The following is a 21,226-nucleotide window of genomic DNA, read 5'->3' as shown; positions in this document are numbered from 1 at the left end:
ACAATCTCTGAAGGATTTAAATTGCTTAAAGCATATAGAATTCTTGGTCATAAAGTATTACATCCTAAGTGCAGTTTTTGCACATTTGTATCTTGCTATAACTATAAGCATGATAATGTGATAGCAAAGATTTTCAAGGTCCAACATATTCATTGGAGTTAATATGGCCGATTTATTCACCAAATCTCGTCAACCTTCAAGAAGCTAGTGCACAAGATTGGGATGCGAAGACTTAAAGATGTGAATTGATGCTCTCATCATGGGGAGTTGATACGCGTTTTACTCTTTTTCCCTTACAAGGTTTTGTCCCATTGTGCTTTACTTGCAAGGTTTTTAACGAGGCAACCAAAAGGCGTATTGTTAGATATGTGTACTCTTTTTTCTTTACTAGAATTTTTTTCCACTGGTTTTATTTTAGTTAAGGTTTTAACGGGGCACATTATCTGGTGCATTGACATTCAAGGGGGAGTGTTATAAATAGTAGTTTATTTATGGTGAATGTCTATATTTTAGAGAGATCTCGGGGTTTGTTACTTGGTGGCTAAGTCACTTTTCCCCTATAAATAGAGAGGTTCTATTTTATCGTAATTGATTCCAAATCAATAAGAATTCTCTCTTACTTTTCTCTGGTATACTCTTCTTCTTTTTTATTGTTTTATAACAGAAAATATATTTTTAGTATAATGACAACGGAATGAATATATGTTTGGAGTACTTTTTTTAGTCAAGCAGTAAAAATGGGTGACAAATATTTTCTCCAGCTCAGTTTGATTAACATTCAACTCTTTTTCCAAAAATAGGTGATACATTAATTGCTTTTTCTCCTATCACAATATCTACGACAAGTTATGTCTATATTTCCGTTTGGACTTTAGATCATCATTCTGATCTCCACATCATGATATTTTGTTAATTTCCGCAAAGTTGGTTAACTTTTCTTTTTGTTTCACCTTAAACGCTTTAGTACATATAATCTTCTATGGTTTTACATTGTGATTCTAAATTATTTCACACTATAAATAAGAAATCTCCTTTATAAATCCACCACTTAAGATATCGTTGCTTTAAACAATTGTTAGTTATTAGTGTGTATTATGTATTTGATCTTTCCTCTTTTATTTTCAGTTTATGTTAATAAATTATCAAGTTTGTATTCCTATTAATAAAACTCCTTCAAACAAGTAATTTACTTTTGTTATTTTGTCACTCAAAATTCTTTCATTTTAAATAATCATTAATTAATATATTAAGTTAACACTGGTTTACCTTCTTAACTCTATAAATAACGTTTTATTTTCATTATGAGTGGATTGAATAAATATGTGGAAACGAATAAATAATAAATAGATAAGAAAATTTTAAATTATAGAGTAAAATATGGAATGCACAGAAATAATAGTGTGACCGATGGTCGGATGTACTTAGAGAAAGTGACAAGGAGATCTTTATTTCCTAAAGGTAAAGTAAGAATTTGAATGTTTATTTTGTGTGTGTGCATATAAGTATTAAAAAGGCTTAATTGTTACTCTATTTTAATTTGAACTGTTACAGTGCGGAAAATATTAATAATTTATAAGGTCAATGATAGGATTCATTAGTGCGCGGATCTTAAATTTAAATTTAAAAATTGGAAATGGAGTAAATGAAATCCATCCTGTTATAGTTGCCTATCTGGCCCACAGATAACGGAAAAATAAACCCCATTTCAACTTTATTAGTAGCCTCAAGTCCAGGATTCTCTGTCAAAGATTGTGGAATTCCCAATCATCTCCCTAATCACTCGATCCAATCTTCATCCATTTTTTGCCCTAATTAGCTGAAATCAATGGCGATTAATTGCAAAGATTTGCCTGAAGAATGCTGGGAACTGATATTCAATCGTCTCCATCACCAATCCGATGTGGAATCATTTTCTTCTGTGTCCAAGCAATTCCTTGCTCTCACCAATCGTCTACGCCTCCACTTGTCTGTAATTGACTCCACTCTTCTCATCCACGGTACAATTGCTAAACTCATTCGCCGTTTTCCGAATCTTAAATCGATTGATCTCAGTAATTTTCGCGGTGAACTTGATCATGTTCTTGTTGATCTTGCCAAATCTGTCTCCTATACATCCAATCTTGAACAACTTGATATCTCTAATCAGAAACAGTTACCCGTCAAGGGTTTGAAGGAATTAGGGCGTAAATTGAAGGGTTTGAGGGTTTTGAAGTGTAGCGATCTCGCTCTTTTACGTGATCCTGATTTGTGTGCTATAGCACAGTCGTTTCCATTTTTGGAAGAGCTTGATATTAGCTATCCAAGGACGAAATATGATTTCAGTTTGATGAACAGAATCAACGGTGATTTGATCGTGACTGATTCTGGGATTGGGGGTTTATCGGTTAATCTGACCAATTTGCGTAAAATCAATGTTTCTGGGAATCATTTTATTACTGATAATTCGCTTGTTGCTTTGTCTATGAATTGCTTAAATTTACAAGGCATTGAGTTGGAGCATTGCACTTTGATAACTGTAAATGGGATCCTCTCTATGCTACGTACTTGTGCTGCTTTGAATTGGATTTCAGTGTCTGAGATTCACATTCCTCGATCAAGTCCTGGTTTTGAATGTTTGGCTGCTTGCAGCCGAACTTTACAGACACTCGATGTTTCCAGCTCAACTATTTCGGATGAATTTCTCTTCTTGGTGGCCAAGGCTTCTCTCCCTCTATCTAGGCTTTCACTTTGTGAGTGTACAAATTTCACGTTATCTGGTATCTCTTCACTTCTGTGCGCGTACCGATCACTAAAGTTCTTATCTTTGGTTCAAGTAGTTTTCTTGACTGATGAGACTATGAAAGATTTATCCCAATATCTACAAAGTCTTGTTACCATTAACCTCAGAGAATGCCTGAAATTGACCATTTCTACTTTCTTTACGCTTGCAAGAAATTGTCCTTCACTAGAAACCGTTAAAATGGAAAATACTTGTTTGGGAATGACGGATTCATTTCATAATGGTGTGAAGAACACAAGGATCAGGGCTGTTGTTTTGGCAAATAACTTGTTCCTGGATGATGATTCTCTCGCAAAAGTTGCTTTAGTGTGCCCCAACTTGGAGATGCTTGATGTGTCCTCGTGTAGAAATCTTACAGAGGCAGGTATTGCTTCTGTTCTAGAGGTGTGCAATCAGATGAGGGATTTGCGACTTGATCGCTGTTCAATGATTACACATATCGGACAAGGCACTGAATTGCCTAATCTTGAGGTAATCAGTGCAGTTGGTTCATCGTTAAGTGACGAAGGCCTGGCTATTATTGGGAGCAGATGTTCTCGCCTATTGAAGTTAAACTTGGAGAACTGCAAAGGAGTGACAGCAGATGGCATACATGCATTGGTGAAAAATTGTAAATCATTGCGAGAGATAAACTTGAAGAATTGTCCTCAAGTTAGTATCAGTTCTCTAAATAGTATGGTATTCTCGTCATCATCACTAAGGAGAGTTATTCCGCCTTGTTGCTCTGCTTTTAGTGATAGCTTGAGGGGATTTTACATGCACCACGGATGTCTAGTGTCCTCAGGCTAGTTTTCCATAAGACAAACGATCAATGGCGTCTCTTTGATATTTGAACCATTTGGCATATCCTTCTTCTATAATTGTAAATTTTGATCAAAATTGAAATGCCAATGCAATTATTTGACATTGAATATGCAGTATGCCAGTGTCTGTATAAATTTGTTTTATAGCAATCAAACCCGCTTCCTCCTCAGCAGGGTGCCAAGATTCTTGAATAGCTCCGGCGCAGCTTTATTTACTGCTTCATTGTTTCGTATTATTCAAATATTTTTGCTCTTAAACCGACCAATACGCAAATAGTGTATTAGTTTTAGTTAAACTGTAAAATTCTTAAGGCATCCGATGCATCTGCATTTACCAGTTTTTCTCGTTCTTGTTAACCAAGTTCAAATGATGAATTCTGCTCGATCTTGTTCGTTGAAACTGGATCCTCTATAGCTGGAAATAAATGAGTAACCTACTATCTTTATGGATGTTCTTTTTGATAAAGTCAGAGGCGGCTCAATGGTATTGGAGGCCTAAAGACAAGCTGTAATAAGAGGCCTTAAACTTGTTTAATAATTTCAGATATTTTTTTTTGAAGTTTTTTTTCTTTTTCTTTTTGAGATGCAATTTAATCTTGACAATGTAATCAATCTATTTAATCTTGGCAGAATAGCCTGGGAGACACTTGTACTTGTTCCGGTTTGTCATCCCGGTCCCTATACTTTATAAAGTTTCACCTAGGCACTTCAACTTAATCAAAATAAGATTTTTAAACCCTTCTGACCGTTGACCGCACTTACGTGGCATTGATATGGCTGAGGTGGACAAAATGAGTGATTTACACGCACCTAAGGTGCGTGAGCTGATGATTTTTCTTTATTAAAAAATAAAAATTAATAAATAAATAAATAAAATATGTTCTGCCCCCATACCCCCCCCCCCCCCTTCCATTCTCACCCCCTCCCCTTCCTCTTCTTCTCAGCCCTTCCGTCTACCCACCCCCCCCTTCAGCCCTTCGTTTCCCCCCTACCCCCCCCCACCCCCACCCCCCATTAACATGACACTTCACTCCTCTAAAGTAAAGCTAAAGAGTGAAATTCCATGATCATGGTGTTAATTAACTTTATTTTTCATAGTTTTTTAAAGCCCAATTAACGAAATTCCTTCAGAATTCAACTGAATATTCTGTCTTCTATTGAAACTAGCAGGAGAAGGGTCCAACAATGGAGCTTCTAAATTCTGTTTCCTCATTTCTCTATGACTAACAGAATGGCCACTGGGTGGAGAGAGGGAGAGAAAACTCAAAGGTCCTATGTCGCCCCCCTCCTCGTACTCATGGTGGAGGAGCCATGGCAGGTGGGTTATTGTTTTAAGAAGGTTGAGGGGGTGGGTTTGAAGAAGGGAAGAGGGATTTTCTTTAATTTTTAATTTTAATTTTTTGCTTTTTTTATTTTACTTTTTGTTTATGAAATTAAAAATTTGTTAAATAATATTATTTTGCTATAGAATCTGATGTGGATGCTGATTTGTCATCCACGTCAAGCAAGTGAGCATCACACGATTTCGGAGGTGTTTAAAAGTCTTGTTTTGATTAAGATGAAGTGTCTGGATGAAACTTTATGGAGTGTAGGGACCGGGATGACAAACCGGAACAAGTACAAGTCTCCTAGGTTATTCTGCCAATAGAAAATGGTATATTCACTGGACAATTAGCTTTTACGATATTACTATAACTAGTCTTAGTATACGTGCGTTGTGCGTATACCTTTTTAATGATAATAAAATTTTAAAAATAACATAAATAATATTTAATTTAGAGATGTACTTGCATTGTAAAATAAAATTTAATAAATTTTTTCCAACATGATGCATAAATATTAATACTATTATTTAGGAGTTTGGATCCATTCTAGTGGTTCTTTCGCCAATAATTTTAGTACATGATTCCTTGAACAAGAATGTTATAGGACTAATATTTGATTAAAATGTGAAATCATTCAACTTTACATGAAGACGTGGCCACGTGGGTATGTGTGTTTAGATATATCTATTTCATATTAATTATTACAATTGTTTGGTGATAGCTTACCTTCACTTGAAAACTACATCCATTTTTTTTCCCCCAATTTATTAGAGTGCTAAACCTTTTACCCTTAGAGATAATGCATAAATACCCCATTCAACTTGTCCTGAAAAGTCATTTATACACCTTAACTTTACGGGTGTCCTAACACCCCACGATTGTTTAACGTAATGTATTTAGTTACTGCCTCTCACAACCTGGCCCAACTATAATAACTTAAGTGGTTTACATGCGCTTGTATTATGAAGCCACGTAATTAAAACCTCCCGTAAATAAATAAAAATACCTAAAATAGATATAACCTAAGTCGTTTAACCCCTCAGTCAAAAATTCTCAAAATCAAGAACCCTAACCTTTTACCCCACCCTCCACGATTCGATTAGCATCTCCAAAATCCATTTGCCTGACCAAAATCGAAGGGACCTGTTGCAAAATCCATACGATTTCCTTGTTCTTGCTTCTTTACTTCTGTTCGTATTTGTTTCCGTTGACGATTTGGTTGAAGACCCGTTCGAACTTGAAGGTCTCTGAAGAATCAAGTGCAAACGTTCTCTTTGTTTTAGTTTGGAGGTAAACACATCAACCCTAGCCTTTTCTATCATCAACCCTAAATGTTATCTCTGTTTTAGTTTGTTTAATATCATCCGTTTCTAGGGTTTTGAACTTGCTTCCAATTTCTTCACTGTAATCTTATCAGTGTAAAATCATGAACAGAAATACAATTTTGAAGGTGTAATAATAACCAATTTTCAATTTTTTCTTGTTGTATGTATTCTGACCTCTTCTGTAGGGGTCCAATAGTAAATATTAATCCTTAATTATCTCTATTTTCTACTATATTCAGGTATTGCAATGTCCTTTGTACTTGTTACTCTAAGGTTTTTCCATGGTGGAAAAATCTCCATGGATAAGTTGGATTCCTTTTCAATGGAGGATTATATTGGTGGGGTGATGACTGATTGTTTTGATGTAGATGTTGATAGGTTCTCTTATTTTGAGTTTTTAGGTTATGTAAAAGAGTTTGGTTACAATGCTTCTTCTGCTGTTATTTATGTTAGACCACCTAATTGTCCTGCTTTGGTAGTAATTAAAGTTGATAGGGACCTTATGGGTATTTGTGAAGACTTAAAAATGGGGATATTTTGGAGGTTTATGTAGAGCACATGGTTGAAGAACCTGTAGTGGACCCCCCCTATTAGAATATGTCAGCCAAGTTGTGGATGATAGTAATGTTACTTTTGAGAAGGAATCTGGTCAAGATGTGGGGGGCTGTGAGGGTTTGGGAACTAGTGAAAAGGCATCTAATGCTGCTGAAAATAGTGCCAATAATAGTGTGCCCACAGCTGTTACTACAGATGATAGCTCTAACTCCTCATCTGAATCAAACTCCTCAAACTCTAGTAGCATTGATAATAGCTCAGATTCAGACCATGAAGAGTTGTCTGAAGAAGGAGAAGCTNAGACAGTCCTTAACTTACAGTTACACGTTCAAAAGTTAAGGACAAGCAGTACTTAACTTACAGTTACAAGTTCAAAAGTTAAGGACATGTAGTCCTGAACTTAGAGTTACAGGTTAAAAAGTTAAGGACATGTAGTCTTGAAGTCCTGAACTTAGAGTTTCAAGTTCAAAAGTTAAGGACATGTAGTCCTGAAGTCCTGAAGTTAAGGACATGAGCAGAAGGGTATTTTCGTCCGGGAAGTTAAAGTTTATTAAACCAGTGGCTAAAGACTAAAGACATTCAAAACACAGGCTTTAAAATAAAGACAAGAGCTGTTAGTGGCTATTTGTGCACATCGCCCGTAATCTTATGATTAAGTTTTGATTCTTTAGAATTTTTATGGATGGGATATTATTTGCGTTGTTATTGTTGTTATATTGTAGGATTAGCTACGATTTGATGTAAAACATGTATAATTATGTGCTTTAGAAATGCAAATAACACAAGCCACTCAAATCATTTCCTCTATATCTATCTTTTTATAAAGGCCCTTTTATAAATTGCAGAAATTTTAGGGCCATTGTGTCGAGGAGTTGCTATACATATTGTATCCAAGACCCTCTCTTTAACACATTTCCTCCATCATGGTTTATTCCTGCTTTGTGATGGCAGTGATCAGCATTTCTATATGTAATCAGTAATCTGTATGAAGTTTAATGTCTCACCTTCCATTCATCTTTTCATCAACATGATCAATACATCCTTCACCTTCATGCTAGAACATCATGCTATTATTTCAAAAGGAACCCTCAGTTGGCTTGATATGCAGATTCTGCTTGGGCCTTGGTGTGAAAATATAGTAGCCGATTAAAATGTGTAATGGAAGTGTATGCATCAACAGAACAAAGAGAGTTATGGTATTCACGTAATATGATCGACTACTATGTGAAATAGTTACATTTTATCTCAAACTCAGAAGGATGAGGGTTGGCCCCAAAGAATCGGACATTGAAGAAACCTGTCAGAAAAGAATGTTACTGCAACTAATGAGTTAGGATCTCTAACCTACGGATGACATCTTCTCAAGAAAAAAATCACAGATCCTTACTACCCTCAGTACCTTCATGACTAAAAACCTGCGCGGCGGAGGAATGTCCTTAGTTACATCTGACTCCATAAATCATACAATAACAGGGTTAGCCGTTACTAGCTATAGATGCTTCTCATTATACTTGTCTTCCTTTGTCAGAGGATGCCCGTGTAATGCTTTACTATATCAGCTCACCCACAAAGAATTTCAGTGCTGGAATCCTCACCAAACGGAATATTGAGGTCTGGGAGTACAAATTTAGACTCCAAAGCTGCAACATCTTGCTGCTCTTCCAGATATGATGGCAATATTGAGACCTCGTTTGCAGCTTTTTCCCGGAAGATGGGAATGACGGGATCACTTGGTAGGACCTCTTGCTGATACTGACCCAAACTTCCATCGTATGCAACAGGTGTACCTCTTTCATTTGCCTGCTGAGGTTGCAAATCAAGCTGGAGAAAAAGGAGATCAAGTTAGTTTACAATTCTTATTCTTCAATTCTTTCTTGATCTGTAGCGGAGATAAGTAGGCAATCCTTGCTTAATTCTTAGGAAATTCATCAAGAAAATCCATCCACATGTTTAAGCTAACATTTATCAATAATGCTACCATTAACTGCTGTTGATTCCCTTGTGAGGATAAAATTGATCAGTCTATAAGAGAGGTGTGCATGAGATATCAAGGTTGCCTACAATATCATACCGTTTAAAATAGACCAGCCAAAATATTACCTTCATTCTTTTCAGGTTTTGATTTGTATCTCTCTGTTTCTCCAAATTGGTGCGTACCAAAGCTAATTCCTGCATAGAGTGGTGTTAATTCAGGAACTTAAACACAATTCAACAATAAGGATAGCTAATCACAACAGACAAGAAGAATACCTTCTTCAATTGCTTTCTTTCCTTAATTAGCAAGATCTCCTCTTCTTTCAGCTCGGTCAATGTCTGAAAGAAAAAGTAAAAGAAATGATACATTTAGTCTTCCTCCAAACGACATACTTTTTTGCATGTATAATGTTATACTTGTGATGAACTAATTATGCTATCTCAATTCCCATAAGCAAAACATGCTTTATATAGATTAATCGAATACGAACCTTCTTCTTTCTTGATCTCTTGCTGGTGGTAGCATCACTAGTACCATTAACCTGAAAGTCAAGCAAAATCAGCAAATAAGTGATGCGGTTTTAGATGGAAGGGGGGAACAAAGTTGTTAACACACTATATCATGCGTTTAAAGCATTAGTCACACGTAAGCCAAAAACTGTTTGGGACAATCTGCGACCAACATGCCCTCCTTATCGAAACGACTAAAGGAAGTTGAACCATATAGAGTCAACAAATTTATCAGACAAAAAGCATAAGAAATGTGGGTAAATAGAGAAACTAAAGTTCACAAATTTAACATATTACGTTTTCAACAATATCTGTGATATTAAACCTGTATGAAGGTCCCAGGACGTAATAAATATAGGGACGGTAACTCCTTAATGAGCCAGAGACAGATTTAGAAGTTAGCTATAACACCCCTACGACGACTTTTTACACATGCAATTCTAATGAACCCCTTCACTAAAAAGCACTTCTTTGACTGATTATTTTTCACTTCTACAGCTGCCACTTCTTGATTAGCTCGCCAAGGAAAACAATTATGCAACAAAATAAGGAGCTGTCAAGTCTCTATAACCTCATAAATGAATTAATTAACTAGAAGAAAAGTTTGGTTGTCTAACTTTTTTGACTGCGCCAGAAAGTTGTGTGGAAGCTGTACATATTTTAACAATTTCTGATATTTGTCTTACATGTAGCTTTAGCCTTTAGCCATAACCTTAGGAGTATCACATGAAACAATTGACTACGTACAGTTGTGAGGTGCCCCAAAATATTCCTTCTCATTTGCCGTCCACCAATTCCAAATGGCATTTAGATTGTGGGTGTGAATAAAACGACAAGCTCATACGGATAGATAACTAGATTCTGAACCGCAGTTTAAGCTATCTCTACATCTAACCCCACTCGATCATTTCCTCCGCTTTCCACGACTACACTTATATTAAAGTGCTTAACCACTATCAAACACTACTACCAAACTGAACGGAAACCTATTTGCCACGAACACACGCCATCCTTTTTACCCATCATCTAAATTCCGAACCACTCCCTTTTCTCCAAAAAATACAAAATTCAAATAGAGAAAAGACGTAATTGCCCCCACTAATCAATCACTTATGAAAACAAAAGTAATGAAAAGTGAGGACAAAAAAGAGGTTTGACTAATGGAGGAGGTGGCGATAGTGGGGCTAATGCTTCTTTTGCAATTCAGTACCAAATCCAATGGTTCAAAAGAGAACCGACCCCGACAAGGACTGGGGACATCTGTTTGGTCCACTTCATCAGGTCGGCTTAATTAAAGGGTAGTTCAGTCATTTAAGGACTACAAAAGTGTGACACGAAGACGCACACAATAATGGGGAGGTTCGGCTGGTGAGCAGAAAAGTGTGTGTGTGAGAGAGAGAGAAAAAACGTGAAGAGTCATTCAATCTTGTGCGTCTGACAACATACGTTGAAGTAAAGTCACCACTTTTCTCCTCCTGGTAAATATTCATTTTAATAAAGATAAGCTACAGTAATTTAGAATATGGAAAGTCCGGAGATTTATAATATGGCAGGGCACTTTGGTCAACACGCGTCGAATTAAACGGAGCCACCAACGACGATCGCCGTCTGCCCACCGGAAACCTTCTAAATTATACTCCGCTAATCGGATAAAATGACACAAATGGTTTTTTAACTGAAAAAACGGTGACAGGTGATGAGACCAATGAAATCACGTCTAACTTTGCTTCCAATGGACGCGTTGAAAAGAATAATCCTGATTATGGAAGCGAATTATAATCACGAGGAACGAATCGAATGACACGCGATTTTTTATTTGAAAAAAATTTCAATGAAGAACTTCGCGTCAACAAACAACTCGCCACAACCACCACACACCAACTCACTCAAACTCCGTCATCCACCATAAAACGAACACGCCATGGATAAACTAAATTATAACCGTACATGAAACACACGAACATAAAGAGAGAGTGAGGAACAAACATACAAACCTTAGATCTCGTGCTACTGGGAGTTTTGAAAGTAGGAGGAGGTCCGCTGGACTCTTCGCAACCACCATCAACGGCGCCACCACTACCTCCACCACCTCCACCGCTAACAGAAGTGGCGCCACTCCAGGATAAAGGAGTAGTGGGGCTAGCACGTAGAGCCGGTTTCTTAGTATTAACAGAAACCGGTCTAGACCGGCGTTGACGCACAGTCCACTCAAGCGGTAAGCTTGTCTTCTTTGACTTGGACGGAGACGGATTGACCTGGTTGAGACGCAACAATAACTCAGCAACCACAGTATCATCCATTGTAGCCGCTTTAAGCCACTCTTCTTCAGTCATGGCTATGTTTTTCTTCAGTGGAAAGGGTAGAAAAAGAAAAGAGTAGGAGAGGTTGGAAAAGGAAAAAGTGTAGGAGAAGGCAGAAGGAAGATGAGAGAGGAATGGAATGAGATTGTGGGGATAGTGGTGGCAAAGGCAAAGAAAAATCGGAAAGAGAAAGTAGCTACATTAAAAATAATAAATGAGCAGTATGACATGAAGGAAGTTATATATATACACATATACTAACTAATTTATTATGAGAATACCGAAGTGCGTGTATGTATATAAAATGTTTAAGGCATGTACATTATCCTCATATTCTAATGCTCGTAGGATTACATTAGATTTATTATTGCGTAATTCGAGTAGAAAATATTTTATACTATTAATATGATTTGATGTAATATGAAATTTCTTTCTATTTTTAAAAGATTAAATATTTGATAAATAATCTTATGTTGGTATACATATGGAGTGAAGATGCCAATTGACACGCACACTTGTGTTGGTGTTGAATAGAAAGGCAACAATTGGAAATGAGATGGACTTATGGCTCCTTTTTCTCTTTTCTCTACATAATATACGCGACATTGGGACCCACCATTGACACATGGCGCTGAGCCGGTGCTTTTGATGATGGGGATTTTGATAGAGTGTGGTAACTGAGGAATCACGCGCGAGGGACGAGAGTGGTAGAGAAAGTGAGAGTGGGGGATGGGAGAATGGTGATGTTGTCTGTTTGAGGGTTGAGGTGGAGTTATCTGTGAGAGTGGGGACCTAATTGGCTGGTTTTATGCGTACATGATGCCGCATATGACACTCTTCTTATGGTTACTTCCATCCAATGAAAACTTACCTTATCTAATTTTCTGAATTTTTTATGAAAACTGATTTTAAACTTACATAATAAACATATTCAAATTTTCAAACATTATAATAATTCTTTTACATTATTCCTCTTCTATTGCTTTGTGAGCTTCACTAGTAACTGGCACATTGTTTTCTAATTAATTTGTGTGCTCAGAAAACATTACCACTTGTTGCAACTCTGTTATCCATTCGTTACTTCCTTATCAATTCAAGTGAACTTTGACTAATTTATGAACGATCAAACATAAGATAAGAATTAATCAAGATCGTATGAGATAAAAAAATTCATACCTTAACGAATGTGGGATAATTTAACATAATATATATATATCTTCATAGGGTATATAACCTAAACCAAACTATTTAACTTTACAAATTCAAAGTAAAGTGACTTTGTATATATCATCTAGTCATTATTAAGTGATAAAGACATATATCTTGCATTTATTTTTTATTTTTTTGCATAAATATCAATTATAAGTATTTTCTTTTTCTTTTACATGGGTCTCAATAATATATAACAGATCCCTGAAAGTAGTTATAATATACAATCGTGGTATGATCAATTGCTTTCAGATTCGGACGAGCTTAAACAAAAGGAACGAATTCAAGTTTGATCCATAGAAAAGATGTCAAAGGGCAGAACTCAGAAGCATGATACTTGCCTGTCTGAAGAGGTGTGCCTACTTTACTTCTTTACCTTTAAATATAGTATTTCCAAGTTCATTATTAACTCAAGCATCACGCCGTATCACGTGATGGCTGGTTTTATTTAGCAGTAAGAGTAGATTAATGCAATGAAGAAGAAAGAAAACAGTATCATTAATCAAAAGGGAATTCAAAATTTTAAATTTAATGAGTTTAACTTTACAGGGACCCTGTTAAGATTATAAGTTCATATCTGATATTTATTGAGATTTTCGAAAATTTTAAAATATATATTTATACTCCGTATTAAAATTCTGAATGAAAAGTCAAACAAAACAAAATATTACTGCGAGAGAGCGCCATTTCCCCTTGGTGACGTCCACTAGTACTGTTTTACTATCTTCCCAGTTCCCATTCGACTTTGATGTGAAGAATCCCAAGATTCACAAACTTTCAAGTACCGAAATAATGGGATGAGATTAGGAGCGTGTATGATTGGTTTGAATCAGCTTTTTTTAAATAAAATCAAATTAAATATGCCAGTTAATTAAATTAATTAATCAAATGAAACAAAACATAGCGATTCTATCACATTCTCTGTTGCAAAATTGGATAAGATGCCATATTTACGAGTTTGAAGGTCATTTCTTTCTAGTGGATTCTTCTTATAATTTTCGCTATGTAAACAAATGTGAGTAAATTAGGGAAAGGCAAAGGATACTAGCAAATTCATGTTCTATCATTACTCAAGATTCAATCACAAGAAAAACTCTCTATATAATGTTCATGTAGTCAAATAAAAAACCCCGTCTCCTAGTAGGTACAATCAAACCACTCTATAACAGTCGCGTTTGTTCCGATATATTTTTAATGTTATAGTGAGGTATGTTATAGAGGACATATATAACAACATAACATAAAAGATCGGCCCGAGAAAACTTGGCTTTTATAGTGAATGACTATTATATATGGATGTTATTATAGAGAGGTCTAACCCGAGGCAGATCCCGGATTTATAGTTAATGGGTTTCTACGATAATCTCAAGTTAATATACAATAATTTATGGGTTCACAATATAATATTTATAAACATTTAATGAATTATTTAGTATATATGCAAGTAGGGGTGTTCATAAAACCCTGAAAAACCGAATCAAACCGAAAACCAAACCAAACCGACCTGAAAAATCGATACTTTTTGGTTTGGTTTGGTTTTGGTTTTGAATTTTAAAAACCGGTCAAATTTGGTTTGATTTTGGTTTTAATCAGAAAAAAACCGAAAAAAATCCGAACCAAACCGACCATAGGAGTAGCTATTTCAAATTTATTATTACACCTATATATATGTATATTTTTATACAAAGTTTCAAAAATTTAATGGTAAATGTTAATAGTTTGTACTTTAGTATAGTTCTTTACCTTTACATTCTAGTTTGATTAGTAGTTTTCTTTTGTTAAGTGTAAGAATCTATTTCGTGTTAAAAATAATATATTTTTAATTGAATCCTTAAATTATTCATCACTATTTGATTTAATTATCAAATAGTGATATTGTTCTCTTGAGCCGAGGGTCTTTCGGAAACAGTCTCTCTTCCCCTTCGGGGTAAGGATAAGGTCTGCGTACACACTACCCTCCCCAGACCCCACAAGTGGGATTTCACTGGGTTGTTGTTGTTGTTGTTGTATTTGATTCAATTATCATCAATATATCTTGGTAAATAATAGATTTCTCAAAGGACAATTGATTTGATAGTCTTACCTTGAAAATGTGGTCGCTGGAATATGTGTTTGGTAGTGTATGTCTTATATTTAAGAAAAAACCGACAAATAACCGAAAAACCGAAAACCGACAAAACCCGACATAAACCGAATCGAGAAAAAACCGACTTAAATGGTTTGTTTTGGTTCTAATATTTGAAAAACCGACTTACTTGGTTTGGTTTCTTTTTAGGGAAAAACCGATCCAAACCGAATCATGAACACCCCTATATGCAAGGTATGAACAAAAGTTATTGGGTTCCGTTGAAGACGGTCTTCATTCTCTGGATCAACCCCGGGGTCTAACTGTACTACTTTCTTCGTCCTAATATATGTTTTACTTTCATTTTTAGTCTGTTTAAAAAATATATATATTTAGAAATAATTTAATTTTAAAATTCTCATTTCAGCCTTAGTGAGATAATCTACATCCATAAATATTTGTATCTTGTTTTAAACCATAAATCTTAAAATTCTTATATTTCGTGTTCAATCCAACGCAAGCCCAGAAATTGAGGCAGAGGAGTAACAAATACTCTCTGTTTTTGCAGATAATGTATAAGCTAAAATTGATTAAGACAGACAAGTGACTGTGAATGGTTAGGAATGAAAGGCGTGTTATGACGAAGTGAAAATGGGGAATGGGAGGCAAAAAGATGCCAATTTATTGCCATGCCAAAATGAAGAGAGAATTAGGATAAGAAGGTAGGCATTAGGTTAAATTGTTGACAACAAATGCTACCAAAACTGCTACCCTTTTATGATTGGGACTTGGGAGCGTGCTACTCACACACTCTTCATGCCTCTCTACGTATTCGCAAGGCCCATTCTTTATTTGATTTTTAATGATTATTAATTTTCGTACTTTCTATATTTCACCAAGATATTATTACTCAATATGCTTCCCTTTTATGAATTGCCGCGTGACTACCATTGTCTCCCTCCTCCTTACCCGCTCCACCCCCACGGTTTTTATGTTTTTGTCTTGGCATGTTGTGACCGAGCTAGAATTTTCACCCAAGAATATTAAAATTTTAAAAACGTAGTACATGAAAAAGTTCAGAGAATTAAACATATAACATATATACATTTAAAAAATTATATAATTATATTGTGTAATTTTCCAACGTAGCAGTGTCAATTATCATCCCTTACTTAAAGGTGACTCCGCTCCTTCGACACTGGCACATCATTTTTTGTAGTAGTACTACTACTTTCACAACACTGCAGCGGCGGAGCTGGCTTGAAGGAGGGGTTTATTAGCTGTTTAAAATTATTTAGGTCATATATTCAAATCTCGAGTGTGAGAATGTAGGAAAATGAATAGTGTAAATCCGATTTACACCTATTACATGACATGGATATCATCTGTTCTGCTTAAGTAATTCATGGATGACAAAATTTCTGTTGATAATCAACCTTTATTCTTCTACACTTCCTACTTAGCCTTTTTTTGACGTATGATTGCGTTTGATTAATTTTGTACTATTATGTTACCATCTTTACCAAATTAGAAAAGTTTTTGATCCCTTTAGAATATCTTATTTTTCGAAGTAACTGATTGCTATATAGTAACAATGAAAATGAAAGTGAACTATTATCTTTAATTTAATTGTAGACCATCTCTTTATTTGTTTCTTTCCTTCATGTGCATAGATCACGGTAATCTTTATCAATAATTTTATCACAACTTTTTTTGGTGGGAAAGCCCCCATAGAAAATTAGTTTGTCTCATAAATCTAAAACTCTAAATATTGTAAAAAGCCTTTCCAGAAATATTTGCAACTTTTTAACAAGGTCCATATCCTAGTACTTTCCGTGTTTAAAACATGAAGAAGAGATAATGTGGATTCATGTGAAGCGTTTGGAAAACATCTAGACTACCATTTTTGGCCTTTTATATTTGTCAAATGTAATTATCCTGTTCTTTTATTTATTTTCTTGCAGTAAAAATAGTACTATTTCAAAGTTTGAAACGAGGAGGACTACTAAACTGCAAAATAATCAATGATTACGCGTGACTGAGTTCTTCGGTGTCTCCGTGGACTCAATAATACGTGTTACTCAATTTGGCAAATTAATTCAGCACGTTTTAGTTTGTATTTCTCCTTTCTACTCATACAAGGTATATTTTTAGTCATTGGCCTAATTATATCAATTGTCACGTCAATTTGACGAATCGATATTAAACTTTGACACCTTAATTAGTTAAAGTTCTACGATTATAGTTAAATTGCAGTTTGATGGCAAATAGTCTTGAGATAAATTAGAGTTCCTCTGAAGGAGTTATTTTAAGTTGTTTAAATAGTGCTTGTACAAACTGCATAACCAATTTGAGAGAAGGGTACAAATAATCTTAGATCGGTTGTTTACGCCAGCATATACTAATTTATCATGGTTAAGTGATAAAATAAGATGAAAATATATATTAGTAAATTATAATTTAGTGATAACTGATTTTATGAATACATATGTAATGTATTTATTGGTTCAGTGTAAATATCTGATATTGGTAAGTAACAATATTTTCATGCTGCAATGGAAGAATTTTCTTCTTCTTCTTCTTCTTTTTTTTTTTTTTTTGGTAGCTGTGGGTTTTGTTCGATCTCATTAACTAAATCGTTTATATATTGTACCTTGCAGTATATGCGTTTGGCCAGAAAACCTTCAACTGGAGAAGATTTTAAGGGAAGAATACCATGAGAAAATTGTGAATTGGGTAATTTATCAGAGAAAGAATTACGGCCTTGTCACTTAGCCTAACAGCCCAACCGAAAATGGCCCAGATTTGAAGCTCTTATCCTATTTAGTCCATGTTGTACATAACTTGAAAGAAACTTTTCAGCCTTTAGCCCATTATTAAAGACATACTTTTAGGATTTTTATTATTTTCTTCTTTCTTCATTCCCAGCATAACAAATTCTCTCTCACCGCCTCTCGCTTCTTTCTTTCTAACCCACATAGATCCATCATCCTTGACTCTTAACCAAGCCCCCGCTATTCCCCCTCCGTTCCCCCTACGCAGTTATGCCATCAATGGCTCGAAGAAGGCTCGGGCTCCTCCATCGTCCATGGTGGAAAGCAGAAGAATATTGAAGATTTTTGAAAGAAAAATAAAAATACACACAGATCTGAAAATAAATAGCTCTCAAACTTGATTTGCACAAAAAAAAAATAACCACTAATTTTGGAAGATTTTGAAGTTTGAAGTTCTGGTTATTATTATTATGACCTTGAAGTCTCGAATCTGAAATTGGGTGTATCTTATCTGTGTGTTGAATTCTAAATCGTTGGTGCAAAATTGTTAACCTATTGACGAGTTGAATCATCCAATACCTTCTACTAAAACTCGAGCTTGGATAAAAAATCATAACTATGTAACAGTTTGTATCAACACTGTATAATAGTGTATAATTGTGTATATGGATATACAAACACCTCTTATACACTATTATACATGTTTATACAAGTTAATATATTATTTACAGTAAGTGTAGTGTTGGGCATTCTATATTTTCTAGTGGAAATATTGTATAAATGGTGTTTATATACACTTATACAGTATTGTATAATTGTGTATAAATGTGCATATTTGTGTATAATATTGTATAATTATATATTTTTTCAGTTTATAAGGATGTATATACATTGTCAGTGTGTAAGAGGCCTCTACGGAAGTTTGACACTTCCTTCTCTTCTTCTTTTTCGTGTATGTGGTGTATGAAAAAGATTTTGTACGCGTTGGAGAGATTCTACAATTCATTTACCAAGTTTTTATTTTTCTTTTATCCTGTTGGATTGCTTCAGCAATTGCACATAAAAGTGTTTGAATTTCTCACCTTCAGATAATATGTATTATTCAGGATTTTTGAGTTGCGTTGTGGCTGATTTGCATTTTTTTATCAAATGCTTAATAATCAAAGGAAATCAAGAGAATGAAAACGACTAGTTGTATAAAGAGGGAGCAATAACCATAGTTAATTGTGTGAAATAAGCTGTCTTTCGGGAATTATAGCCTATTATTTTTGGACTATAGATTTAATCTAGGCTATTATATTGCAAGTCAGGTGTGTGAGTTGTATTTATGTGAAATTATCCCACACTTTCACATGCAAAATTGTAAGAAAAAGTGTGTTGTAAAAGAAGATTATTTCAATCCTTTTCCACTTCTCTTCAAACTATCAAATGAAGGTTCCTCGCATCTACTGTTTGTGGGAGAAAAGTCTATTGCTCATATAACACTTTTAATTTTAAAGATACATTTATTAACTGCTCCACATACCAGAGTCAAAATTAAAAATGTCAATGGCATGCGAGTAATATGGGACGATTCCATGAATACGTTGACTATCCCCAATTTTCTCCTATTTTCCCCCCACCTTTAATTATTTTAATAATCAGGTAACAATAACAATACTTTTCACGAGCGAATCACGGTTTAATTTAGAGCTCTACGCACTATGGTTGATGCCTCCGTACCTTATGACCAGATCAACACACTACTTGACCCTGCTTGAATTTCGTGTTAATTATATTATTTTAAAAGAACTGTTTTTGTTGGTCAAGCACGATTACCATCTGGTTTCTCCAACTCCCTTAGACTAATATATACGTATTGGATTTAAACTAGAAACACTGAAAGTGTAAAAATATTGATATTGTCAGTTTAACTTAACCGGGTGAAGATGTAGAGAAGAAGGAAGAAAGCAGTAATCTTCAGCTCTCAATCGATGAGAGAAAGAAAGGGAAAGAGAAGGAAGAGATATAGACCTAATTTTCAGACAAGGTTGAGAAGTTTTCGAAATTTTCTAGGTAAAGAAGTGAATTGGTCTCTCAAGTGATTGAATACGTGGCAGCATCTGAGCCCTTGAGCTTGATTAAATCCTAGCCATTGATATGGCATACTATGCTCAATATGAGATGGCTGAAGAGTTACACACACGTGGGATTTGCACATGACAATACATTGTAAAGGAATAAAGTTAGTTATTTTATTATAGACTAGGCAATAGAAATATGACAAGTGTATAGGGAATATTCTTTTGTTTCTTTCAATTTTCAGCACATTCATTTGTATATATAGGAAGTTTGGAATGATATACATATACAGAGAAAATTCATCATCTTTTCTGCCTAAATTTTCATGGTAGCAGAGCTCTAATAGCTCGATCCTTCATTCTCTCTTCAAGATCTCTTAAAATCTAAAGTTTAGCTATGGCAGTAACAAATGAAACTCCAGCTATTACAACTCCAGTTGCACAAACTCCAGGTTCTTCATCCACTACAGTCAATCAGGACTGTAATCACCCATATTTTCTTCACTCCTCTGATGCGCCTGGGATGTCTCTTGTCAGCTCACCATTTGATGGGAGAGATTTCCCGGGTTGGAAGAGATCAATCCTAATTGCCCTTTCTGTCAAGAACAAGCTTGGTTTTATCAATGGAATTCTTGTGAAACCAGATCTGGGATCTAATGACCTACCTCAATGGAGTAGGTGCAATGATATGGTGACCTCTTGGTTGCTGAACTCACTGTCTAAAGAAATAGGAGACAGTGTCATCTACTCAAAATCAGCAATGGAACTTTGGAATAGTCTGGAGCACAGGTTTGGCCAATCCAATGGGGCCAAGCTGTATCACCTGCAGAAAGACATATCCAAGTCAGTTCAAGGAAATAGTAGCATAGCATGCTATTTTACTACTCTCAAGAGATTGTGGGATGAGTTGGACTCCTTAAGCACACACCTAGGATGCATCTGTGACTGTGTGTGTGATGGAAAGAAGAAGGTAGCTAAGTTTATGGAAGACCAAAGAGTTATTCAGTTCCTCATGGGACTGAATGATGTCTATGGCCAAGCAAGAGGAAACATTCTCATGATAAGTCCACTACCCAGCCTGGATCATGCCTACTCTTTGTTACTTCAAGATGAGAGTCAAAGGGAGGTGTACATGAGTCCCCAATATCCCTCTGATGGAACTTCATTCATTGCAGGAACTCAAACCAAGTCCAACAAAGAAGCAACAATCAAGTTCAGAAACCCTGCACTGGAAATCAGAAATTTGGAAACAGCCCACAGAAGTTCAGAGGAAAGAAGTCCAAATATAATCCTAATGTCACATGCTCTCACTGCATGAGAGTAGGGCATGTGAAAGCAGACTGCTACAGATTAATAGGTTTCCCAGAAGATTTTCAATTTACCAAACAAACAAGCAATTACCATGGAGGAGTAAAAGGAAATGCAGTGGTGACAGGATAGGAGGAAAATGTGACAGCTGCTAACAATGAGGGAAACATCAACAACCAGCCACAAATGTTCAGTAAGGAACAGGTTTCTGAGCTAGTGAATTTAATCAAGCAGGTGCA

General features: G+C 35.4%; 3 protein-coding genes across 3 annotated transcripts; 2 read left to right on the top strand and 1 right to left on the bottom strand.

Moving 5' to 3' along the window:
- Positions 1-1,825: 1,825 nt before the first annotated feature.
- LOC109237008 (F-box/LRR-repeat protein 3) lies at positions 1,826-3,568 on the top strand. The gene has a single exon (XM_019403250.1). It carries the CDS (start codon positions 1,826-1,828, stop codon positions 3,566-3,568), a length of 1,743 nt encoding a protein of 580 aa, XP_019258795.1.
- Positions 3,569-7,939: 4,371 nt separating this feature from the next.
- Positions 7,940-11,793, bottom strand: LOC109237027. Its single transcript, XM_019403269.1, has 5 exons — positions 11,266-11,793; positions 9,253-9,303; positions 9,038-9,100; positions 8,888-8,956; positions 7,940-8,608 (listed from the first exon to the last, which is right to left on the bottom strand). The coding sequence occupies exons 1-5, from the start codon at positions 11,602-11,604 to the stop codon at positions 8,348-8,350; spliced, it is 783 nt and encodes a 260-aa protein (XP_019258814.1). The 5' UTR covers positions 11,605-11,793; the 3' UTR covers positions 7,940-8,347.
- Positions 11,794-20,076: 8,283 nt separating this feature from the next.
- LOC109237007 lies at positions 20,077-20,997 on the top strand. The gene has a single exon (XM_019403249.1). The coding sequence runs from the start codon at positions 20,077-20,079 to the stop codon at positions 20,995-20,997; it is 921 nt and encodes a 306-aa protein (XP_019258794.1).
- Positions 20,998-21,226: the final 229 nt, after the last annotated feature.

This window comes from Nicotiana attenuata, unplaced genomic scaffold (genome assembly GCF_001879085.1).
Source record: "Nicotiana attenuata strain UT unplaced genomic scaffold, NIATTr2, whole genome shotgun sequence".
Classification (NCBI taxonomy): Eukaryota; Viridiplantae; Streptophyta; class Magnoliopsida; order Solanales; family Solanaceae; genus Nicotiana; species Nicotiana attenuata.
The sequence above is the reverse complement of the archived record's forward strand: the minus strand, read 5'-3'. Positions and strand labels throughout refer to the sequence as shown.

Coding starts and splice junctions, on each gene's coding strand:
- LOC109237008 (XM_019403250.1), top strand. CDS start 1,826: ATGGCGATTAATTGCAAAGATTTGCCTGAAGAATGCTGGGAACTGATA.
- LOC109237027 (XM_019403269.1), bottom strand. CDS start 11,604: ATGACTGAAGAAGAGTGGCTTAAAGCGGCTACAATGGATGATACTGTG. Junction 9,101..9,252: donor AGAGATCAAGAAAGAAGAAG/GTTCGTATTCGA, acceptor TTTTTCTTTCAG/ACATTGACCGAGCTGAAAGA. Junction 8,609..8,887: donor AAAACCTGAAAAGAATGAAG/GTAATATTTTGG, acceptor CTTTTTCTCCAG/CTTGATTTGCAACCTCAGCA.
- LOC109237007 (XM_019403249.1), top strand. CDS start 20,077: ATGGCAGTAACAAATGAAACTCCAGCTATTACAACTCCAGTTGCACAA.